We start from the raw sequence: 26,036 nt of genomic DNA on the forward strand, positions 1-26,036 counted from the left end.
TGATGGAGCAGATTGTGAAAAAACAATGAAAGCAGTGAACCTTACATGATGACATATTGACACAAAAAGCAAACACCTAGCCCTTCCAACTTCTTTTATAAAAACAATTTACACATATTACTCAAACTTGCAGCACAGGTCTAATTAGAAGTGTTTCAAGAGGTATGGAACATGTCCTAAATACTAATATTTGCATCAGTTCTATTGCTTTTGATGCACTATTCTCATGTGAACAACTGCACACACAGCACCTCGTTAATCTCGTAAGTTGTTAGGTTACTAGCTTCCTTGTATTTTCATTTTCCTTTCAGGATAGAGGGCTACATCTCCTCCTGTGCTCATGGTTCAGGCCGAAGCTCTACGGACAGGCAATTTGTCTTTGTCAATTCTAGACCTTGCGAGATGCCAAAGGTAAGAATGTCAGTCTTTTTATGACAGTCCTTCACGCTTATTAAGCAATACAGTTGACAGAACAGAATCTAATTGTTTCGTGGTCCGCTTTTCCTACAGCTTACAAAACTGGTGAACAGTACATACCACATGTTCAACCGTGACCAGTGCCCTTTCCTGTTGATCAACATTCATCTTGAAAGACGTAAGGCTTTTTCCTGTGTTTCTGCTTTTCTTTGGCTGAGTTTATGGTCACTTCAATTGGATACCCTATTGTTAGCAGTAAAAAAAAAATTGTCCATACCTCCTTCTTTGAATTTTGCGCCCAATAAATGGTGCTGATAACATGTGCAAGATATTGTGCATTTCACCATATTTTTGCATAGTATTTACTCTGCAAGACATGCAGTCCTGCAGTGCGATCAGTTGTTTATTTATAAGCAGCCCTGCCAGCATTGCCAATATCTCTGACATCTTGTGGTGCATCACTGTGGCAGCCCCACCTTTGAAGAAAATAAAACAGATGCTGACCAAGATGAAGAAATTATAAAGAGATCACATTTCGGCCCCCACATGAGACCCTTGTTCACAATAAAGGGTGCTAGTCATATGTAGTTGAGTACATATAGTATGAAGTGCGAGCGTCAGTTTCGTTTAGCTTCCCATTGTTCCTATTCAAAGTTCATGCAGTTGTCCAAATTTGTAGCGACTCGATATAAAAGTGCCAATTCAAAGTTGTCACTTTTGCAAGGACACCTGTGCTGTCCCAGCCTATCTCCTGACCCATGGTGTGAACACGCTCCACAAGGGCGCGGGTGGCAGTGCGTTGCTTGTTGGCATCATTCCAGTGCTCCTTAGCCTTCTGTGAAAGTTTCTGTTTTCTCCAATGTGCATGTTGTTGCATTGCATGCAGGGGACAGCGTAAACCACACTGGGAAACAAGGGAATGTTTAACTGGGCCAACAAAAGTAATTGCACCCCCTTTGGTTTGTGCCACTCTCACTTTTGTGTCCATTGCCTGCTAGTAGACAGTGACTGAGCACCTATTGCATTGTAACCACTCTGTGGAACTTCACTCAGCATCTTTTGTTTTGTTGTAACTTAAGCTGAACAACAGGGACAACAGAAAGTCACATTTGACACGCACACAGTGCTGTGTGTATGTAAAACGTGCCTTTCTATTGTCCCTGTTGTTCAGCTTGTGCTACAACAAAATAGAATATGCCGTACCAATGAGCCCCTATAGCTAGCCTCATAGACTCCACTCAGCAGAATCGCAGTAAAAGTGACCAGTTGTTATGTTACGCGGTGTCAGTTCATATAGGCCTAAAGTAGTTGTTGTACTGGCTAAGAATCGTGACATATGGGCTCTTGCTTGAAGGCTTCTTCACTACTGTGTTCACTGAAGGTTCAAATTTACCTTACAACTTATGTTGTAGATGAGCTTTCCGAAGACGCATATTGCCTCCTATGTAGCATGTGTGACCACAGTGGTTTGCTGCAAAAACTTATTTGCTCCAAATCGTATTTTATAATTTTTTCTCATCCATCACTATATACTGGAATAATGTGTGTAACTTTTAGCAAGGAGCTGCTGACCGGCTCCTCTTGTCTACCAGCCAATTCTACTGCTGTGGAAGAGCTCCTTTTGCTAAGATCTAATGCCACCAATAACTGCTCTGATGTTACAAAAGCTGCAGCAGAAGACGGTGCTACAATGCCATGTTCTTTCAAAAGAAAGAAATTGAAGTTTTCTTCCTTTTAAAGAAAGAAAATTGAAGAGGAAGGTACAGCACTGTAACTGTCTCTTGCTGTGAAGACACCTCAACAGCACTGCACAGGGTAGGGGTTAGAGGATCAAAAGAAGAGAAGAGGAAGGTGGACTCCCAAGTTGAGCTGCAAGGCCGGCCGCCCAAAGAAGACCTCTTTTTTTAGGTGTCACACAACATGGTAGACCTGTAACTGACAGCGACAGGGACTCTACTTTCATGGCGACGTCACCACATGTCTATCATCTTTGCATCTTTTATGGCTTACCAAACCTCTTATCACAGTAAGAGTGGCTTTTTTTGGTGTAGTAGAAGGGTAATTTATTAGTACGGCTCAGATGATTTTTCTCTTTAGTGCACCTCTAAGTTCTGAGTTTACACGCTGTGCATTTGCCATAGTAAGCTGCCTGCCAGGTGGCTTACGAACTAGTGCATCTCTTTTTTTTTTTTTTTTTTACCTTTCTCACTTTGTGCAGATTCTGTGGATGTAAATGTGACACCAGACAAGCGTTCAGTATTTGTTCATCACGAGAAGTACCTTTTAGCTATTGTTAAGGTAAGGCACGCTATGTGGGTACTGAATTTATTGAATTGCTAAAGTATCCAGTGGCTTTTCCAGTTGGGAACTTAAATAACTTTGTTGAGGACAATGTTATCTTTACTGTCTGCACACACACTTATGTATCACTTCTGAAACAATGTTAATAGTGCAATTACATGGGGAAAAATAAAGAATAGACAAAACAGTATTGTGTATAAATAGCTATCTCCAACAATAAAATTAAAAGTTAGCACACACTATCTTGTCAATTCTTTCTTGTACCCTCTGTACTTGTGCTACCAGCATATTCTTAGTAATGGCATATCAACAAGCTCAAATTGTCACGGTGGTTATGTATCGCCTTTCTTTCTCTATTTCATTTGAGGGAATGTTTCATGCCTCCTCATGGTGAACTGATGTGTTTTCATGTATATATAATTGCAACAGCTGTTAGTGCACATAAACAACTTCAGAAGAATTCAGGTATGCAGTTTGCCATCAACTATCACATGTATAATGAGAAGGGAAAAGTGGACACGCAAATACTGAACCAGCTAAAAGTGCTATACGCTACTACAAGTGGGAAGCACCCATGTAAAAACACTCCTACACATCCTCTTGTTTTGAATAAATTGCAGTGCTCACTCTTGGCAATATTCCGGCCAGTCGCAGCTACATACGAGAGGCAGGGCCTTTCATTGTCCCCTGCATTGTCACAGTCGCAACAGAGTGAGTACCCCACTTGTTGGGCACCTGAATTCCAGAGGAAACGTGTGGTGAGGAAAGCATATGTCGCCTTGAAGAAGACAAGTCCACTTGTCGAGACATTGGCTCCTGCTTTCACCTTGTTCTCGTTTTGCTCATCGTCTCGAATTCCAGAGGAGCATTTATAATTTCCTCTTTATTTCTGCAGGTCCAATGTCTTCTTATCTGAGCCCTCGGCTGCCAAACTTTATATCTGCTGACAAGGTCAGTTTCCATGCTCTGTTTTGAAAAGTACTGAAGTTAAAATAAACTATCAGACTAGTATTTTCATGATGAAACTGACTGTGATTCCCCATTTTTCCTTATTTTTATTTAATGTTGTAGCCCTCCACATTATCTCACACCACTCTGAACTAGGTTTCATGTAAATTTTTGTGGTTGATAGGTTTAGGAACGCGGCACTGTGCAAGAGAGATGGCAGTGCACGTTCATGTGGGACACATTTTGAAGTGAAAATGTCTCGTTGAACTATTTTCTGTCTTCCTCCACTCGCTTTCTCTCGAGTACTCGCAGTAGGGAGGGCTGGAGATTGCTTTCAAGTGATTTTCTTCAGCGATCACTTCACTCATCCGTTGAATAAAATTTACAAACCATATTCGAGAACCTGGTAAGGCTGTCGACATGTTATTCACTTCACTTGCATACAGTGGTCAAACGCTGCAACCATAGATAATATGAAGTTGAAGAAAGGCTTGTTTGTGACCATTTCTTCATCTATGAGACTAGAAGCTATTGGACCAGCTTTTTCGAAACCAGAAGTTACCTCTGCAAGAAGCACTCATGCATGCTCGCCAAAGTGAAGATGCCTATAAAGAATGTAAAACATGCACAGGGGAAGCTTGTAGTTGGTGCTGCCCTGAGCAGAAGCATGAGCTTGTAATTGCCTTTGTCAAACGAAGCAAGTTCTGGGCTCAAGGCAGAATGATACCGGCGACTATTGTGGCCATGCATCACACTTGCGCGCTAACTGTCCAACACATAGTCCTACTTGCAACTGTCAAAGAATGACCACTTAGAAGCTGTTTGTCAGAAAAAGAAATAATTCGGTGGCAAGCAGCAGCGAAAGCCCTCCGCCAGTTCAATCAAAGCTTGTGCTGTTGCTGGGATTTTCCTGTACGCTAAGTGCATCAATGTGCTCTTGAATGGCCACTTGCATTTCTTCAGGGTCCACTTGGTTGCCAAATTTTCTGTCATCGCTGGTGCACTGATCACGTTGCTAAATGTAGCTGCACTGCCAGTGGTAATTATGACTTCTAGCATCTAACTGGATCAGAACCTTAGAGACGCTGGATGTCATGGCCATTGTAAGCTGGGCAGGCATAATGTAAGGATTCCTCTTACTTGATTCTGTTCATTTCTTATCATTCACCACTCGTGAGCAACCATTCTTACTAATAACATGGGCAGAGCACTGCTCGGACTACTGATGAAGCATGAAAAAGAATGGCACTGGAATAGATTCGTTACATTATCTTGGCTAAGTATTTCAAAAGCCGATGGAACATTGATATGAACATCACTTTAGAAACTTATTCAACCTATGCAGTATTGCTGTGTGTGCGCTGTTTCAGCCTGATCTTAATAAAAGGTAAAAAGTTATGCTTTGGGGACCTTCTTAGAGATAACATGCAAAAGTATTCTTGCAATACAAGCAAACACTTGCAAAGTCTACCATTATTCAGACGTAGTTCCATTAGATTATGGGGATATAAATCCTTCATTATCTGACATGTGGTTCTTAAATGCTTAGGAAACACTTTAGTCGCATTGTTGTGGGAACTATTGTGTATTTCACAGCACTTTTGGGTCTCAAGTGCAGTGCTAGTTGGAAAATGCCTAGTAGGTAGCAATGCTCAAGGAACCAATAGCAGCACAAGTCTTAAAGCCATAAAAGCTAATAACTAGTTGCATATCAGCTAATTAGTCATGCAATATTACCAAGCATTTACTTATGCAAGTTACTGCTGATAATGGGCTGACAAAAAAAAAAGAAAATATTTCTCTACTGTGCAGTCCTTAGAATTTTCCGTGTTTGCTAGGATACATTGAACAAGTTGGGATATTGTGAAACATATATTAGTGATGGAAAAGAAATGCTGCTTGTGCAGAAAAAAAAAACTACAAAAACATGCACATTGTGGTTACATGCTCGTTTTTCAAACTCACTCCACCTTTCTTTCCAGGGTGCTTTTATCACTCCTGTGAAACGAACATCGTCTGCACTGGGCACTTCAACTGTCAAGTCATCTGCTGCTCTGCAGAGCTTCAAATGTAAGCCAAACAAAAAAAACTCAGTTTCTGCATTTGAATGAGCCATTTAAGCATGGAATATCTTATTCATTTGTCTTAGTACCTGCTTGCATTATCAGTAAAGCAAATTAGTTAGCCTGATTTGGAAGTTCTTAATCTGTCATAAAAAAAAAATTTGTTGAGCTTTTGTGCACATTTCTGCATTTCGTGCTAATATACTGGAGTGCTCTAAACTTTCACCAAATTCGAAACTACATTGGATTCTGTAGAAAATTCAGCATACCAAAATGTTGCGCTGTTAGTTGGGGAAATTGAAGTGGCATTTGTTGGCTGTAACTGCCTCGTTTGGTGAGGGTTATTGCATGTGTCGATTATGAAAATTTGCCATTGTTTGTAGTGGAGACTTACCAGATGGGGAGTACTTGTTAAAGCTCAGCCAGAGCTACGAGCCTGGCTTGAGGCATTCTTTATAGAGTGTGCTCAGCCAAACTCAACACCACAATCCTACAAGCCAAGCCCGGCTCCATCAGGACTCTACGAAATGCTGTATTGGATCCTGGATGTAAAATGAGCAGTCAACCAAGAAGCAATTATATTGCCTTGAGAATGATTTCTGTAAACCTCCTTACAATATTGACAAGTTCTTGCCCCAAAACAGCAAGTTAAACATGATACCAGACTTGAGGAATACTGTAGACTCTGGCATTTCTACTCAGTACCACAAAATAATGCTAAGGAGTAGGGTATATGTACTAGTTGGTACGGGCTTATGTTGAAAATTCAGCTTGGCAAACAGATGAAAACAAAGTGAGATGTGCTGTCGTGTCCCTTTCTTCATCTTACATTCTTGTGATGAATTTTCAATGTAAACAATAACAACACAGTGCCAGTTTTGGCACATCTTGCTTCTGGCAAGCAGTGTTGAGAATTCCATTATCACCTCTTCCAAGCTGTTGCTTTGCCCTTGAAGGGATAATATGTAGACCTGTGCCTCAACAAGGCTGTGCAAGCTAGCTTTTATCCACGGCAGACATTCGAGATCCCATCTGTATGAGAAAATCACCCTAAACAACCACACACTCTCCCTCAGAGTAGATTTGGGTGCCTAAAAAACTGCCATTTTGGATCAACTTCTTATGTTATTGCCAACTGAACAAGATATCAAGCATGGCCCCTGTAGTCAGCCGCTAACAGTCTTGGGCTCTTTTGCTGACAGTGCAGTGGAATGAAAAGCCATTCCAGCAGCATGTGTGTGTCATAAAGTCACTCAAGTATTCTCTTGGAGGTTTTGCAACCTTGCAAGTTTTTAAAATTCTGCAATGCAGTTGGCAAGCCAGAGTACATTGGTAGGGGTTCACCGGTTCAGGGACTTGCCGGAAGAGTCCTGGCACCATGCCTGCACCAGGAGTCATTTGGTTCCTGTTGACTGTCTCATCCCATCCCCATTGTGCAATCTTTATACAGCCTAGCATTGACCTATGCAGGAAAAAAAGTGCAAAGAATGACTGGAGAAATTTTACTTTCAAAACATTGCACATATGCTTGGACGTCATTGTGACAACGTCAATGAGATGGTCCTGCGTATTTCTTTTTTTGCCTGGACAGTATAAAATATAGGTGCTACTTGTTGTTGTGTATCTTTCAATTGCACCAGGCATGTCAGAACTACTGCTTTTAATTATTATTGTGTTTTTTTTACTTTTGGTTGTGATTGGTGTCAAATGTCCTATGCAAATTCCATCTGCAGTTAGCCATTGCTGCAATTATTCTCTGCTCAAACCACAGATAAATATCATGACTAGCCAACACCCAGATGCCAGCCAGTGATGAAATGCTCCCTTGTAAGAGAAGTTGCACGAACATGTGCAACATCAGTGGTCACAAATCTCTTTTCAGTTCGTCGGCTTGAAAGCAGGAGCTGTCTGCCATTCACGCCTTCAGCTAGCGACTCTTCACCAAGTTGTTCCCAATCCACATTTTCTGCAAACAGTCAAGGTTCAAGTACATCCGAATCTCTCGAACCTCTGTGCTCTGATGAGGAAGTGCTGCTTGAAGACCCTGCTGGTTCTTGGAGCTCACCTGAGAGCATTGGGGGTCACCGTAGCAGAGCTAAAGTGCCATCTAACATCGGCAGCCTCACACCATCTGGCGACACTGAATGCAGAGGTGGCTCACCACCTCTAGAATTGCATGATTCAACAACACAAGGCGCACAGTGCAGTGAAGAAGGCAGCCAGAGCCAGCTACAAGATCTGGCTTCAGGTAGCGTGGAACAAATTGCAGTGTGTGTTCCACATACCCTGTGTAGAAGGAGCCTGTCTTTGCATACGGTCAAGCTCAAGGGCAAGGAAACGGGGGCTCGTGGAATTCGTTCCTTGGATAGGTTTCGGTTTGGTTCTTGCACAAAATCTATAGAAGAGGCTATAGTGCAGAGGACTGCCTGTGAATGTGTTGATAAACTTGGTGGAAACATCGAAATAGCATCTGAAAGAACTGCTGAAGATGAAAGTGGCGACAACTTAGACGAAAACAACAGCTTGTGCAGTGTGGAAAACAAAGAGAAACTCCAGGATGAGGTGGTTGAAGTCGATCATCAGGTTGGTGGCCACAGACAGACAAAACCTCTAAACATCAGTTGTAAGAGCCTAGCTAAACGTATCCACAGTGTGAATTGGGATTCATCTGGTGAGTATTTGACTTCTTTCTGAGTTTCTTCTTTCTCTTATTTGTTATGTCTACTTTTATTAATACAGATTGTAGTTCCATGCTTAATTGTTTTAGTTTTTGCTGTTGGTTGTTTTATCAAGTACTTGCTGTTACTGAATCATCACTTTCGTGCATAGCACACTTTCTGTATCCAAAGCTTGGTGAGAATTGTTACGAATTCGAGGTGAGAAGGCGTGTTTAATCAGATTTCACATGTGCCATGAATTTTGTTGCACATTTTTAAATCTATGCGAGCACCTATAATTACACGGGTAAAATACGATGACACGTGTATAAATACTGGATCGACTTAAGCCACAAGATTAGATTTAACAACCAATGACTGAGCTCGCTACTGTCATGATTTGTGTGTTGCTCATCTTTCTGGGCGCAAGTTTTCTAAATGAAGATATGTGTTCTAAAGTTGCACTACTGGCAGTGCTTGGTTTTCCACCATCGTTACAATGTAATGGTATAACCACTCTCCTCTGAATGGGAAGGACAAAGGTAAAATTAATGACTGAAATGTCTAATACTAGGCGCTGGGGGCACTCCATTAGTTATTGTTTTAGGATACTAACGATATAGGGAAGTTGTGTTTGGCAATATAAGACATGACGCATAAGCACAGCAGTATCGTAGTGCTCATCACGATACTGTTCTAAACAATGCAAATTAGTTTCATGTTTACCAACGGTATTTTAACCTTTGCTATTTGTTGTGATGTCAGTATTACGCAGATAGTTCAGAGGGAGAGCAAAAGAAAACTGTCAATATTTTTTCTTCAGATAAACCTGCAGTGGAAAAGTTATCTCGTGGCTTCCGGGCAGCCATCACACCTTCTGATAATGCAGCAGCTGAGAATGAGCTGAGCAGGCAGATTAGGTTGGTTTGACCTTATCATTGTTCTGCAGTGCATTCTGTGCCGCTGTAAGGCTGACATCTAGTAGTTAGTAAGTTGAGTAATACATTGCCTTTACATTTTAAATGCATCTTTCTTTGGTGAATCTGCAGTTTGGTGCATAGCTGCCAATGGCAATGGTACTGTGATTTGTGCATAGTTTTTGCCACAAGTGGTGAACTGCTTCTTTTAATTTAGAGGGCCACAAATGAAAATGGAAGCAATTGGAGAGAGTGCTATTTTGCCAGAGGGTTGCACTGTGTCGTGCCATCATGCCTTAAATATAAACCATAGCTCGTCTAGTGCATTCACAAACTCTATGCATGACACATGCAAAAGGCACTGATGACTGCCACCTTATGATGCCATGCATGACTTATGATACTCGTAAGGATGAAACGAGTCATTTTCTGCCTTTGCTCTATGTAAAAAAAAAAAAAAATGGTGAGTTAAGTAACGCTTTGCAGTTTGCCATAATCCTCTTATGGATTATGGCATACTTGGTGTGAAACAAGGCTGCATGTCATGTGCTTGAATATTTCCTTTCCTGGTGCTTTAATAAGAACAGCCAGAAAAAGCCTGGAACTATCCAAGGAATTCGAAAGTGGCAACATAGTAGATATCCTTGTTGCTTTGCATTTTCATTGTTGTTGCTTACAAGTAAAGCTACACTTAGTCTGCCATAACTTGTGAGACCTTCTATCATCACAGAAAAGTTTATTTCCATGCTAGGCACTTTATCATTTGCCATTGCCATTTTACCTTACTGAAAGTCTTATTTGAATCTGTTTCAACTGCAGTTCAGTGTGGGTGTGGGTGCATGTGATTTGATTTGTAAAATTATGTGGTATGCTATCTGGTTTTCTTTCAGCAAGGACATGTTTGAAGAAATGAAGATAATTGGTCAGGTATGTTATTGTTTTCCTAGTTGAAAAATTTTCGCTTTGTATGCACTCGCATATTTTTACACTAGAAAATCATGTGTGGACAGTGTGGTGTAGCAAAAACACAAAAGATCTTTAATCTCTGTTTCTCTTTTTTCACTGATTGGCCTATTTTGTTTTAGATAGAGAAGTGTACATGCAATTACCTGTTTGCCATTGTCTATGCTGAAAGAAAAGGTTGTCAGGGTGTTTATTCTGTCAGGGAAGACCTGGAAAACTTTTGTCAAGAAATTTGTCAGTTCTGGAAAGTTCAAGGGAAGAAACAGAATTTTTATCACGGTCACCTTGAATAAGGGAAATGGATACCTACAGTGGTCGTGGCTAAGCTGGTGGCTTAGCCACGACCACTGTAGCAGAGAATGAAAGCTGAGAATGAAAGTAAAGCAATAAGCTGAATGCATAGGATCAACACTGCACAATGTGTTTGTGGTTATTATTTGTTTGTAGGATGCCAGAGTTGATGCCTCTGTCTATCTTACTCCGTGACTAAGACCGATCTACTTGAAGTGTAGTTCCTGTGTGTTCGATATCAAGCAAGTTAACCCCTTCACTAATGCTTATTGTGATACAGGTGGCCTAACTCTATCCCTGCTTCTTGTGTAGTTTAACCTCGGTTTCATCATCACACAACTCGGTGAAGACCTCTTTATCGTCGACCAGCACGCTGCTGATGAAAAGTACAACTTTGAGATGCTCCAGCGTGACGTTGTCATGGAAACACAACGCCTACTCATGTAAGTTTTTGTGAGACTTGCTCGTTTGTTCAGGGAATTTTTATCAACATAAGTTGAATGAAAATAGCAGTCATTGCGACTACTCTTTAGGTAGTTGCTCTGCAGGGAAAACTATGAATGCCCGCTACTCCAGTAGAATGTAGAGGTACTTCTTCATTTCAGTTAACAGAATAACTGCATTCCTCTGGCAACTATCTGGGTGCCTGCACTACGTGCGATGTTCAAACACCCTGCAGTATGATTCTTCTCTTCTTATTTGTTAGCTTTGTCACAGCTTGCCAAAGTTAGGCATTGAAAATGTGAACACACAAGGAATGAAGAAAACAACCCAAATGTTAGCCATAAATTGGAAGGTCATAATTTGGTGGAAAAGATGAAAGACAAAAAAAATATCTGTGCATGCTTTCAGGAAGACATCGCCAGCTTGTCAATCATGGCTGCATGTGTGCACCACTCTCAACAGGTGTTAGTTCAGGCGTGACAGTTCTTCCTGAAGGATAATTGAAGACTGGCTTACACGCATGTTGTCCTTTGTCTTTCCTCATGTGTCTGTGTTTTCCGAGCCTAACTTTTCAAGTGAATCCTTGCTGGCTCGGTTCAGCTTTTTGTTGTCTATAATTGCCAGAGATTACACATTTGTTGACAGTTGTCCTTGAACAAACAACCAACTGTTTGTTACTTGTTTGGAAACTGGAAAGGTTACTTGTTTTCCTTTATAAAAATAGTGCCCGACTCACAAACTACGATTTTCAAGAAGTGTAAGCTAGGCAAATGGTAGTGCCTGCCTGTATGTGGGTACAATCAGCCTCAACATACTTAACCTGTCATTTCATTATGTAATTGTGTATTTAGCTATTTTTCATAAGTTATTTCACTATTCAATGCTGCACTATATTTTACTATGTGTTGATCATGTTCATGAGGTAGGCATAGATGCATTCATTTCAAAGTCGTATATTCAGTCATTCCTTCCCTGCACATCGCAAGAATGGAATCACTTCACTGCCAATATTGATAGGGTCAGCAAGAATGAACATTTTAGTGATGCAGTAGTTAACCTTGTATTTGCAGGAACATTGTAACTAGTGCCATTGCAACTATGGCACTATATATATATATATATATATTGCAGTTATAAGTTCTGTAATTTATTTTTTACTTACACGAACTCTACCCACTCTCTTCAGGTTTCTGGGCCCTGAGGGCATGAATTGATGTTATTTTGCCTACTTATGACTGGCCGTGGAGTGTGACCCATGTGTTCATCCATATTGCTTTCAATTCCAGGCCTCAGGTGCTTGAGCTCACGGCTGTTAATGAAATGGTCCTCACTGAAAACCTCGAGATATTTGAGAAGAATGGCTTTGGATTTGAGGTGGACGAGTCACTGCCTCTGGGCAAGCGTGTCCGGTTAGTCAGTGTCCCTGTCAGTGGCAGCTGGCAATTTGGCAAGGAAGGCAAGCACCTGTCTCTCTAAAACACCTATGCTTGCTTTTATGCATTGAGATATCAAGCAGGAACCTAACAAACTTATTGCTATAGCAAATGGCTTAGGGAGCTAGATTATGCTAATAAAGAAGGAAATAACAGGAACAAGCTGACAAAAAACCAGAACCAAGCCCTGAAAACAACAGAAATTAGCACTGGTTACAATGGATACTACTCAGTGTTGCATAAACAAAAGCAGAAGGTGCACATGGTGGATGTGCACAGAAGGTGCTTCCTGCTTGTCTATCTTCATTAAAAATCTTGCACAGACGTACCATTTTACAGGAAACATTAGTTTAATAACCCGTTTGTGGGCATTAGTTACTAGCCACAATAAGTTAGAAGTGGGGGCCGTATGCAATGATGCCACTCAATACATGTCATTTCCATTACAATGAAACAGTGGTGCTATCTGTCATTACTATGGTTACTACAATGTTTTCTCCATAGCCATGACAGATGGCGCTACCATTCCACTGTGACAAAATTTAAAAATGTTTTTAGTGGCGTCGCCTCGGATGACAGCCACTTTGAATTTATTTTGGACAAAACTGGTAAGCGATGCCCAGAAGCATAGTATTAAACTAAACTTGAGCAGGGATAAGGCAGCAGCTTAGCAGGAAGAGCCATGTACACCTGGCACTTCTATTTACGGAACACTGAGTATGTGGAAGCATTTCTTGCTTCTCTACACAGCATTCACAATTGCCTTCTCTTTATTGCAGTGCATTTCTATATTGCATTTCTACTTGTGCAATGCAGCATGAAAGGATACTTGCTACCTTCTTTCTGTTGTTTACTTGTGCCCTTGTGAGGCACTTCAGCTGTTTATGAACTTACACTGCTGACACTGCTGTTTGGATTTTTCATTTTCTATTTGCAGATGTGGATGAGCTCATCTTCATGCTGAGTGACAATCCTGTGAGTGCTAGGGGGCTTTCTGCAATTACCATATGCACAAGTGCTATTGAGGCAGTATAATGCATAGAGTTCATGCAATGGGCATGGACTGGGCGATGATGAAATGAGCGATTCTCTTTCAAGAAATGTAAGGACATTGTGTGAAAGGACAAGAATGAAAGAATGTGAACTAATGTTGCAAGTTCTGTTTATTAATTCTGCGCATCTTTTTAACAAAAGCCCCAGTTTAGCATGGAAGCTGTGTTTACACAACATCTTCTAGTAGAATAGAGGCATTAGCAAATTTCATTGCTCCAGCACAGCTGTTTAGCCATCTGCCACTGGGACCAAAATGCTAGTATGATGCTGCCTCCAGTCTGACCAATGCTTGCAGTGCACCAGCGTTTCTGGAAAAGTTCCATATGACATGTTTACTTCCTGAAGTAACTGACATCTGCCTGCATATTGAGGGACATTGCTACTCTCAAGTCATGCAAAGAATATAAGCTTCGTATGGCATTGGCTTACGATTTATGGTTTACACCACCATGCTTAGAAGCCATGCTTGGAAAGAAATTTAGGTTCTGTGCAGTTTTCCCCACTGCTTGCTGCTTTTAGTGGAGGTCCTGGTGCTAGGTAGGCGTATTTGATAGCTGGCGCTGAACACACATTGATCTTTGTGTACCCAATGTTGCTGTGCACACTCATAAAGCGACATTCTTTTGAGTGCCGTGGTTCTTTTCTGAGCCTGTAGCATGAATGGAGCAGTTGGATTGCAGTGTTGCTACTTCTAAATGGCAACTGAAGTTCCACTCACAGCCATAGGGAAGTTTCCAGACTTGCTGTGTGTACGAACTTGCCGTGCTGTGTGTTTGGCGCACAGTCCTTGGCACTTTCAGCTTAGAGCAATCCTGGATGGACAGTGCATTCTTTTGCATTTCTTGTTGATTTGTGTGGTTTGAGTACAGCAGAACAGTCTGAAAGTTGATTAAACTTGTGCTGTGAGAAAAAGGTGAAACGGGGGGGATATTGTTGCATCCATAACTCAGCGGTTTCTAAAGTCTAATCTCGATATAACCAACATGAATATAAATTAATTATCAGATAACATCAGCAAGTAACAAATATATGCTTAGAATGAGCATAGGATATAGCGAAGCTATTTTTGTGCCAGATGCAATTTTGTTATAACAAAGTTCAACTGTATGTTTATCAGTTTATTGAGCAATGGATGTGATGGTGTCTCTCTAACTGGACTGAAGGCTCTATCTCGTTGAATACTTCCTGTGCCTGTCACATGGCATGGGGATATCAGGATTTTATAAGGTAACAGAAAGTCAAAAAGTAAATGCAGCACCATGTGTGTCCAACCGGAGCTATCATTAATTTCACTAAGGACCACCACGAGGTTGGTCTACTGGTTGGAGGGCAAATGTGCCAAATAGTAGCTCTTTTGTGTACTTGGTCATTGGTTGTAATTGAGAATGGTCATTCATGTGCTCTAGCACTATTGTCATTTTGCACTCCATTCTTTGCATAGCATACTGTGTGCAGGCCATCCAAGCTGCGTCAAATGTTTGCCTCACGTGCTTGTCGAAAGTCAGTCATGGTTGGAACAGCCTTGACTGTGCTTACCATGAAAAAGGTACGTGGTTTCCTTGGTTGTTGGCACTCAGCCATATTAAGTCAGCAAATGTTGCAGCTATACTATCATGCGTAGTGATCCTATCAAACCTGTCTGTGCAAGCCTGTATAACCTACCATAATTATGACTTATGACGAACTGGTTAACACAGTGTTGCCATTTTGCGTATTTCAGCCATGTTTAGCAGCAAAAATATGGATGTAATGGATTGTGCAATTTTAAATGAATTTTGAGTGTAGCATAGCGGGTTATTCCATTCGGTCATGTTACTTCTGTCCATGCTTGTATGAGAGCACAAGGGATCCTGTTTTGAGCAGGTACTCGTTGGTAATACCAAGCCAGTGGTAAACCGTAGTGTTCAGAATGTGTAAATTCAGGATAAATTTCTGTTTGTAGTTGTTAGAAGAAAAAAAGGGAGAGGAAAATTCTGCTGTCTACACCATAACTGCCTAGACGACACCTGAACTGCAGGGTGGGCTAAAAAGTGGACAGAATGGGAGAAATTAGAGAAGGAACAGCTAGGAGAAAAGTGATGAGAATCCAACTGCTGAGGCCAGGGATTGTTGGGAGTAAGGTGCATTGACATTGCAAATGCTGCCACACAGTTTTAGTTAAACTTTTAACATTGTAGCAGATAGAGAATACTACCAATAAGCTACACTGTCCGACACATGGAAGTTTGGACACTAGCTGTTTTATCTGTCGTCCTTTATTTTACCAATTTTTTGCCATAGCTGTAAGTTGAATGCATTTTGTTGCTGCATATATGTGTGAGAGACTCCTGTAGCGGTGCCTCCTTTGTTTTCAAAATTTCTCTTTATGAATGCTAGTGAGTCTTCAAAATTTCACTGAAATCTGCAAGGAAAATACTACTGCGCTGGTGAGTGGCTATTTTGCAAGAAAAACAGACTTCAGGGAAAGTTAGAGAATCAAGCGTTCCTCTGAACTTGAAGGAAGCAGTGAAACCACGCACATTTCAGTCCAGCATAGCTTTTATAGGACTGGCAACAGCTTACCTCTTTGCCTGACCTGCATTATCGGTGACATACATTTGTGGGATCACTACATATACAAAATTTTTCAATGTGAATGGCCCGCTCTTTCCTCAAGGCCCACCAATAGAAATTAATTTTTCAGAGCACTGACGTCATGAAACCGTGATGGGTAGCTCCCAACTTCCCCAGTTAGCACACCACACAGTTTGAGTTCTAGCACTGATCTCATGAATTGGCAAATGATATCAAGTATCTCTATATTAGCAAATCAGGAAATCTCATTATAGTAGCAAATGCATAAATTGGAAAAAGGAATTACCACTAAAAAGGCAAGGCTAGTTAAGAAACATTAACCTGTCAAGCCAAAAATGCTGCATTTTTGCCATTCATGTTTCAGCTTGCACTACTAATACTGTACCAGGCCAGAACTGTTTCTTTTTTTTTTTTTGCATTGTGCTGCAAGAAATTTAAGTGTTTCTGTTGACATATTTTTCAGGTTGTCAGTCACCTTGGCGAACTGCATCACCCTTGGGTGAGTATAATTGCAAGTACGACCAAATTGTTTGCTTGGTGTTTGCTTGGTGTTTACTTGTCGCAGTTGGCTCACTTGATGGCGTGTTGCTGATTCTATGTGCCATTGTCTGTTAAACTATGCATTGGATTCAGCATGGGTTGTAATGTGACGTGAAGTCAGAAAGAGGGCAGCAAATGATGTCCTTAAACTATGATTTTCCTGCTGTTCTGCATCTTGAAAGTGCTCACGGCAGCAAAATGCAAGGTCTTTCACCGGGCTTAGAAGATGCAATGGTGTGTGACGTTCCAGAATGATATAAATGTTATCGCTTCTTTTATGTTGAGAGCATGTGAGCGAGTGAAGCATTTCACTGCGTTCGAGCTTTGCTCTGAAAATTTGCTAGATGAGAGATCTGTCTAGCGTGATGTTACCTGGCCACATCTATGCAGCAGGTTCAAGTACAGAGCTTTTACTGAAGCTGCTTCGTGAATGAGGTCTGCCAGGAAGGTACTTACTCTTGGCACCATTGCAATCAGATCTCGAAAGTAGGAAAGTTAGTCAATATTTGGGGAATGCAAATTAGACACATGAAACAGAAAACAGGACAGTTTTCCCATCTTTTTATTCTTTTTATTTGCATTACGATGACTTCCTCAAGCCCTGAGATCATTGCTTCCTTTATGTGTGGCCATTGCCATGCTGAGGAACTAGTTAGTTTGTACCTATTGAGAACTGCACGATGCTCAGAAAAAGCAAGACTACCAAGTTGTTTATTGGAGCTGATGGAACCACAAAATATTGATGCAATTCTGTTTTAACTGTGCATACATGGATATATAAACCAAGGGGTATGTTCACAGAATTTGATTATCAAAGTGGCAATTTGTCATCTAACAAAAATACTTTAGTGCAAAGCAGTGATGCTACCGCATCACTAACGCATGCATTCCCTCTTTTCATAATGCACTTATAGCCTTTCAACGCAGCTCGGGCACTTGTGTTTTTGCCCTGCTTTGCCCTGTCCTAAAATTTTTGTATGCTCCCAAGCCGTTGCTCACTCTTGCAGGCAGAAGAGTGAACAGGTAAACTAGCCACTTCATTGCCTTTGTCAGCTAATGCTTCCATGCGTGGTCATTCATGTGATGTCCTGTCTGGCCTTTGTATAGGCCTTGCCACGTGGGATCTCATATAGCATGGCACAACGCATGTACAGCCTTGTATGCTTCTTGCAACTTGTTCATCATTGCATATGTGGAGGCATTGAAACGAAGTACGTTTTAGCTCAGCATCAATCAGCAGCGAAGGTTGTCGTGTTCTCCTCTAGAGCACCTCTATTCAAACTTCAGCTGACTTTCACCAAAAAAAGTTGTACCTGTTGAAATAGGGCTAAAATTAATTATAGGGTTTAATGTCCCAAGGCGACTTAATGGCTATGAGAAAGGCTGTAGGGGGGCGCTGTGGTTTTTATTTGGACCACTTGGGGGGGGGGGGGTGCCTTTAACATGCACCCAAAGATCTGCACGCTATCATTGCAGCATCCTGCCCCCATTGTAATGTGGCCCCCAAGGCCACAGCACTGCATGCTCAGCAAAAGAATGCTGTAGCCCCCACGTCTGGTTGGCTCATGTTTTTGCATTAGCATAGAAAATTCTCAGACTGGCATACTGTAGCGACAATAAACGAAAGTGCAATAGTTTAGTACTCAGCGCTGTGCACCAGTGGTCATTTTATTAATAGGCACCCATATTTGTATGTTTTCAAGCGACCACTTTTGCTGAAGTTGCATGCATTGTAAAATGTCTCATCGTATATGTCTTTGGTTTCTGTTCCTGTCAACAGAATTGTCCACATGGGAGGCCAACGATGCGTCATTTGATAAACATCTCAATCCTGCCAGACTGAGAGGTGTGTAAATGTGATTAAAAGAGGAGATTAACGAAGACATCACTCTTATACGTGAAAGCGCTTAGTTTTTATTGGCTAGAATTCTGTGGCTGTAAGGTACACAATACAACTAAGATAAAAACAAAAACAACATAAAAGCCATAACAATGGTTGCACACACAACCTGCATATTTATAACATTTTGTAAACGAAACAGGAACTGAACACAATACCAAAAGCAACTGAAATCATGCTTTCTACATGTAGAAAGCACTGTTTATAACAAAATATGATCTTATAATCACACGTGGCTGTTTATATAAATACAGAGAATGTTCACAACACATGCCACTCTGGCCATTTCTTAAGTATTCATTATAAATTGCATTAATGAGTATACTACATTTTTTTTTAAACGAACATATTATGGAGCCAACAAATATGCTCTTTTTGTATATCTTGTAAGCAAAACCTTTATTTTGCTGTACAGTGTCCGTTGCAACTTTATGCACTTTGCAAACATGCCTAGCAACTCTTGTTGCATTTGCAGACACTCATTGTTGCTTCACTGCTTTGTGTGTGTTATAGGTTTTATGTACGTGCCTGATATGAATAAAACTGTATGCATGAATCCAGAAAAATGGTCAAAGTGTGGACGTGCATACAATGGAATTTCAGACAGGCTCGTGTGCAACTTGAAATTAACGAAGTAACATGCAGCTCAAGCTGGGCCACAAATATTTTGCAGCTGTAAAACATCTGTAGTTAAGCACCAGCAGATGAGAAGCCACTGCAGCACATATCACAGTACAGTTGTATTCACAGCTGAAAATTTCAACCAAGATTTCCATGTGTTAGCAGCACATGGACGTTTACGTGTTCCCATGAAAGCCCTGCTAACTAGTATGTTCTGAATTGCCAACATTATGTATGCTATGCAAGATTTCAGCACACTAATTGCATGATCAAAATGTTCACTCAATCTGCATAGCAATGCAAGGTAAAGAGGCACAACCAAAACAGCGCTGCCACAGCGCTGTTTACGCAAGAGGCCATTGCTTTAGATGAAGTGAGCCATGGTAACACTAGAACATGCGGAGTATTTCTTACTGTGTGAAAATGCCTTGCATGCACTATTATACATGCATGACGACCCTGCGTCTGTCAATCACACCAGCCAAAGCAGAAGAAATGCAAAGCTTGAGGACAGGCTAGCTAGAAGTCCATTGTGCTGAAGTTACAGAAGCTTTATATGGTGCATAAGAGGTCCCTTACATTTCAAGGTAGGTAAATTTTTTCGATGGATATGTAGGTCATTCCATGCATCGCAAGTGCAAGCAGTCCAGCACATCTGCAAGTACATAGGGTGCTTAAAACGCCCCCCCTCAGCTTGGCAAATGTAATAGCCACAGATGCTTAGAGCTTGCAGAAGCTCCCTACTTGCCACCCTCTAAATGGCAAAAATGCTCCACTTGCAAGGTAATGGCACTTCCTATCAAAGAGTGATCTTTCAACACAGTTCATTGAATTGTGAAGAGAAGCTGCCCGCTAGGTAACCTGTGCAAATGCAGTCCTACACGCAGATGCAGCATGATTTGCTCGAGAAATATGTAAGAAGAGGCATCAAAATAAAACTGTACAAGTGTTCTTCATTGTAGCATGCTGAACAGCACCTTTAAATGTGGACAGCTTTCAAAGGACTACTGACACTGAATCTTTCTCTCGTCCTTTTACTAGTAACAGTGGACAGAATAATCACAGGTTCTTGCTTGATCCAAAGCTATAATTATCAATGTGACCGACCTGGCTTTAATTCAAAATAAGTTCCACATTCACCAGGATGTAGCTAGCCTAAACCTATGTTGATGCAAGCACAACTGGAGGTCGTGTTCAGCTGTAAATCGGCGATATGCACTAATGGTGTGAAGATGCAGAATTCGTCTGCTGGTCACACATGCTGTGCCATGTCATTGCAGTGTCATCGCCGTCATCATGCAAGTTAATTTTTTTTTTCTTTCTTTCTGTTCGTAACAGTCTGAAATGTAACAATTCTGGATGTAGTCAACCACATTCAATTTAATTCATTGTACTGGATTAATAATTTATAAAAGTGCCACAAACAATGACACAACAATTCGCAATCTGACCATACCCTGAATGGCAAAATATCCCATATACTATATGCGAAAAACACTTAGCATAGCATAGGTGTGTACTGAAGTACAAAAAGGTGTAGGCTTCCACATAAGCATTGCTATCACTTCAAGCTGTGTTCAACAAAGTGTTTGCTCAACTTTTGTGCACATTGTGGTTTTTACACGAAAGAAATGAATTGTGGCCTGGAAATACGGGCTTTTTGTTGCCCAGGAGATGGTTTATGCATGTTCGTGAAAAGTGACCACGTAATTAACGACAGGAATGACAACAGAAGCTTGAAATAGAATGGTGCTTAGTTAATACAAGTTGTACATCAGTACGATTGTGTAAAAAATATATATATATAGAAAGAGCCCTTGTCGCATGCTTTGGTTTCTCTTGTGCTGTTTTATTAAGCTTGTGATGCTTTTGTTAAGCTTTTATTGATCTTGTTCAAATGACCGTCGTTTTGCTCGTCTGATGGTGTAAGCATGCTGGCAGTGGTATAACTGTCTCAAGGGTAGCCTTTTCTTTTTTTTATTCATAGTCCAGTCAGTAATGGTGTCCAATGTCTTAAAATTGATCACACTGTCACTACCTGCACTACTGTTTGTTGTTGTGTATTCTGGTATGTGTGTCTAGGCCCATCCTTCAACCTTGCCAAAATCATGCATCTCCTTTATAGCCTCATGCTCTCCATTGATACTGGCGGTGCACATGGTGCGGTAAATCAAAGGGAGCACCATATGGAAAGTGAAAGGGCAGAATGACAGGCACTCGTACATCTCAATCAGTGATGATGGCAATCCCTGCTAACATCGTGGGGCTCGACTGAACCACAGAATAAGTTCTATACGATGTCCATCTTGCAGGGTGCCTGAAGTTTGACATGAGCTTCTTGCTGTCACGGACTCTGGCAGATGGGAGACAGATAAGGACAGTCATATGTAAGAACATGCATTTATATTTCAACGACTGTTCTTGCCATATCTGCTGAAATCCGTGGTAGCCACACAGCCTTTCAAAACTACGTATGTTTTGAGCAGCGTTAACCATTAATGTTTTGTTGGAGATAACCACCCATGTTACAGAGGAACCACACTGCACAAGGATTTCATGTTTATGTCAATACTCCTGCAAGTTGGTTGCGCAAGTTGCAGTTTTGCTAAAACCTGAGCACACATGCTGCCATCTCTCACAGTGCTTCCAAGGCGCTGCCAGGTAAAAATAAAAGTCCTAGCAGGCCTGGCAGCCAGGCACTGCTCACATAAGAAAAACTGCAAACTTGAGAGTTAGCGGACGGAGCTATCCAAGAAAAACACCCCTCGCTAGTGTCCGTGAGGTATGAATACCAAACAAGCTAAGTGAAGATGGACCTAGCAGCATATATGTAATCGGCATACACAAGTGGCAGCATTTACAAGGACCATTTGTCGAAAGTTATCATACAGTAGTAACTAAGGCAGAGTTTTTCACAATTTTAGAAAGAGGTGTCGCAATGGTGTGCAGTTTGTGCTTAGGCAACTAACAATGTGTGCCCTGTATGCACATGGGTGCGCTCTGAATGGCAAGAATAGCAGCAAAGTAAAAAAAAATTTGCTTATATCTACGTAGCAGCACTGGTGGGGCACACTATACTGACCACGCTGTTAAAATGCATAAAATACTGAAAGGCAGTTTTGTACAGCACTTGTTTTCTTTCTAGCTTGTTTACTTACAACGTGAACGAATCAAGGAGGACAAAGTCATGAGTCAGCGTCGTGAGTCGGCGCTCATGTTACGCCTTTCTTCTTTGTCCTTGTTGGTTCATCGGCGCTGTAAGTGAAGATGTAGTTGTACCGACTCGCCAGCTAGCTACCATACTTCTTTCTAGGAACCATGACAATGTCTCGGAAACTTGGTATGCAAGATCTCAAGCAATGGCCAAAGTTCACTCACTAGATGCGAACTGCTTGTCCCTTATTCCTGCATTGCAGAAAATGAATGAGCACTCCGAGTTGTTTACTGTCACTAACTTCTTGTGCCAGTTTGACGCCTTGCACTATAGTTGAAGTGCTTGCATCTGGTCATGATAATATCCGAAGTGAAACAAGGCAGTGAGCCATGTCTGATCTGTGGTGTACTTGGCGTGAAGCGCAAGTCACCATATTTCATGATTCTGGAACAAATGTGTCGCAATGTAACGCAAGTAATTCTCACTCCACATGTATAACAACTAGTCAAAGCTCAGAGAGCTCCCATGGCTGATTGTATCTCAGGCACAGTGTCCACTGAGTGTGTTCAAGTAAGGACAGTCAGGGGGGGTTCCGGTTATTTATTTCAATAAAATTTTTATGTGACATAGAAAATCCCTCTACAAATCAGAACCACATTTTTTAAGTTCGTGCCTTTGTTTCAGCACAAGAAAGATCTTAGCTGAGATAAGGTGGGAAATGTGGCTTATGTAGTTGCACAATGTCTGACTTTAAAAAAATTCTATGCTTTCACACTTTGCAAGCCTACTTTACACAACTTTATGAAAATAAGACACACTCAGTTGTCTGCACAAGCCCGCCAGACAAACAAGAAATGGCAAGCTTTCCACCTTGTCTCAGTTAAAGACTTTTTCATGCTGAAACAAAGGCATGCGTTGAAAAAAATAAGCTCGGTTTTATTGTGTGGAGGGATTTTGCTATATCATAAAAAGTTTGTTGAAATAAAAAAAGAACAGTCGGAATCCTACTCCAACTGTGTTCATGTGAACACTCACACCATCACATCCAACCTTATCATTACAGCAGCTTGCAGGAGTTGTCAAACCTCATGGCATGGCAACTACTTAGCTTGAAACACACCTACAGTAGCAACAGAAGCTCAATGCTGGTTCTGTACTGCTAGTTAGAATGCAAATCACATAAGGCAGTCATATAGCAATCTAGAACATTAGCTCGTCACAGCTTGAGAGTATTGAGTGCGCTAAAATAGATTGAATCTGTGCTTTTTTCATTCAATGCTGACAGCAAATTGTTGCAGACAGTGCATGCTTTGCACAGCAAATCCTTTGCCCAGCAATATTTGCAGATGTGCACTTTTTATGCAAATCAGATTTTTGGCCGGAGTTAGCCATGAGGCACAAAGAAGAAGACAATGCAATAAGCAACTTCACAGCAGGCTTGCCGCATCAAACCTGGTTTTACTTTTTAAATAAATAATGTAAAGAATCTGTTTAGTCTACTGAGGCACATTCAAAGATGCTAGTCCCAAGAACCTTCAACTGTACTAACAGTGATAGCAAATTCAAGCTACACATCAACTCATATGCGAAATTCACTGGCACATAGAGAGTGCACAAGCTTTAGAGTGCGCAAGTTTTAAAAAATTGTATGGCATACATAAATTACGAAAATCTGAGAGCATTCTGTAAACAAGCACTCGGACATGGAATTCTGTAGAATTTTACATGTGGCCATCTAGGACACTTGAGAGCAAACATAAATACAGGCAGAACCTTCCAGTATACATAAAACTGAGTGGTTGATTTAGAAAAAAAATATTGTTTCTGACTATGTGCCTATTACACCACGAGAAAAATAAATGAAGAATTTGTTAATCCTTCTATATAATTATATAACAAACAATAAATCGACATAATTTGAAACAACAGCCCAAGTGGCACCCAGCCTTAGCTGACTGCTTAGCAGCCACAAATCGGTGATGCTCAGGATGGAAAGGCCAGAAGCATCACACCACCCCTCCTGATCTGCACAAGCCGTGTCAGGTGGCTGGCCTAGGGCCAGAGGTGGTGGCATCATGTGATGGAACAGGATTTTGAGCATCCATTGCCCCAAGTCGCTCAGGGCCGAAGAAGCTCGGCGAGTTCATCGAGTTCGGCGCGACGAGCTCGCATGTAGACTAGAGTCTCCCAGAGCACCCGAACAAGCAGCTTGTTGTCGGTCTCATTGAGGCACACGTCCGCAGATATGGGGGCGTTGAGGCGGAAGTAGGGCACGTTGATCGTGTGGCACCAGGCCTGTGCCCGGTCAACGAGCCGGCCATTGGCTTGCGTGGCCTGCGTGCGTAGATCGGCACAATAAGTGAATGCTCACTCACCAATATTTCCAATACTCACTTACATTCACACATGCTTTCACTTGCACCTACCAGCACCCCCATATGCTCATACTCATCAGCGCTTGCGTTCATACTCACGTACACAAGAATAGAGAATTGGACAAGATGGATTACGTTCATCATGTAGCAGTGCAAAGCACAAACACGTACAAAAAGAATCGGTGTACCCAAGAGATAGTTGAAGTATATCCTTCATTTATTCTCAAGGAAGACTGTGCCTACCTGAACCATGTGTGACCACATGCGTTTGGTGTATATAGGTATCTCTGTAATAAGTTTTGTTTGCTTTTCGTCCATATTTGTTCGGCGCTTGTATTTCCTCTTCTTGTACATGTCCGTTATTTGTGCAGGTACACGATGCGCAAGAATTAGCTTGTTCTTGGCTGTGCCAAGCACTGAGGAAGGTCACAGCCCGGCCCACCTTAGTTTTGAAAGGATTACAAACCGCTTTTATAAACGCGCTGCAAAACACATCAGCCTCCCCGAAGCCTAGCATATGAAAGCCCATGGCATACCTGCCAACTCCCGAATCTACAGAATTTGTAAACTAGGGCCCATTTTACAATTTTATGAATTTTACATCAAATTTTTTAAATATAAATTCTGCTTGTGAAAATGTTTCACTATTTATTCTCACAACCTTTTGTTGGAAGCCTTCTTATGGTGAAAGGACACAAGAGGGGTATACTTGCTTTGAGCAAGTTTATGCAGACAAGTTGCTGAGAAAGTCACTCTAATCAAAAAGCACTGTGTTGCTTTTCAGTACTTGCTGTGCCAAATTTGTTGATGTTTGTATACTGCACCTAAAGGTAAATCCTCATTAATAAAGTCTTTATGTATCCCTGGCAAAAGCACCTGCTCAGTGCAAGCTTTGAAAAAGTGCGTGCTATTCCCTTCCTGCCCCCTCAGTGTCATTTTCATGGGATTTTATAAATTTTGAAGTTCACACATTGGCAAGTATGCCATAATTAGAGCAGGCTAGATCAGTGCATAGGACAGCAGAGAAGCATGCAAATAAGGAAATTCAAAATGTCAGATTGGGGCTGATTATAAAGGGAGATCTTGGCAACCTGCACTGTACAGACGACATTGCACTGTACAATGTATTCAAAGTGCTCATTGTGTGTCTTAAGGTATTCATGCACTTTCTCGCAGACCAAAGAAGGTGGCACCTAAGTACGGTAGCTAGCTGGGCGAGTCGGTACACCTGCAATATTACTTACAGTGCGTACTTCAAACACGGACAAAGAAGAGAGACGATACATGAGTGCTGACTCATGACTAAAAGTTTATTGCTTTTGAACAGTCATATAAATAGAAAAACTGGCGCACCCACACACCATACATTCCCTCAATCAAAAGCG

General features: G+C 41.3%; 2 protein-coding genes across 8 annotated transcripts in view; one reads left to right on the forward strand and one right to left on the reverse strand.

The window, feature by feature from the left end:
* Pms2 (mismatch repair endonuclease PMS2) overlaps positions 1–26,036 on the forward strand; it is a 72,156-nt gene that overhangs the window by 38,376 nt on the left and 7,744 nt on the right. For 2 of the 4 annotated variants that reach the window (XM_075701076.1, XM_075701074.1), the window contains exons 8-22: positions 312–411; positions 511–595; positions 2,636–2,715; positions 3,339–3,429; positions 3,614–3,669; positions 5,649–5,736; positions 7,612–8,400; positions 9,210–9,306; positions 10,194–10,230; positions 10,870–11,000; positions 12,288–12,457; positions 13,372–13,409; positions 14,929–15,033; positions 16,525–16,560; positions 18,382–18,519. In XM_075701076.1, coding sequence (XP_075557191.1) covers positions 312–411; positions 511–595; positions 2,636–2,715; positions 3,339–3,429; positions 3,614–3,669; positions 5,649–5,736; positions 7,612–8,400; positions 9,210–9,306; positions 10,194–10,230; positions 10,870–11,000; positions 12,288–12,457; positions 13,372–13,409; positions 14,929–15,033; positions 16,525–16,560; positions 18,382–18,444 — 1,966 coding nt within the window. In that variant the 3' untranslated portion in view covers positions 18,445–18,519. Of the gene's footprint in view, positions 1–311; positions 412–510; positions 596–2,635; positions 2,716–3,338; positions 3,430–3,613; positions 3,670–5,648; positions 5,737–7,611; positions 8,401–9,209; positions 9,307–10,193; positions 10,231–10,869; positions 11,001–12,287; positions 12,458–13,371; positions 13,410–14,928; positions 15,034–16,524; positions 16,561–18,381; positions 18,520–26,036 lie in introns of those variants that run through there. The other 2 variants (XM_075701075.1, XM_075701077.1) reach the window with 2 other exon arrangements.
* iPLA2-VIA (calcium-independent phospholipase A2 VIA) overlaps positions 18,500–26,036 on the reverse strand; it is a 41,767-nt gene continuing 34,230 nt past the window's right edge. For all 4 annotated transcript variants that reach the window (XM_075701080.1, XM_075701081.1, XM_075701078.1 and 1 more), the window contains one exon: positions 18,500–24,610. In XM_075701080.1, coding sequence (XP_075557195.1) covers positions 24,395–24,610 — 216 coding nt within the window. In that variant the 3' untranslated portion in view covers positions 18,500–24,394. The remainder of the gene's footprint in view (positions 24,611–26,036) is intronic.

The sequence above is a fragment of the Dermacentor variabilis genome, chromosome 8 (genome assembly GCF_050947875.1).
Source record: "Dermacentor variabilis isolate Ectoservices chromosome 8, ASM5094787v1, whole genome shotgun sequence".
Classification (NCBI taxonomy): Eukaryota; Metazoa; Arthropoda; class Arachnida; order Ixodida; family Ixodidae; genus Dermacentor; species Dermacentor variabilis.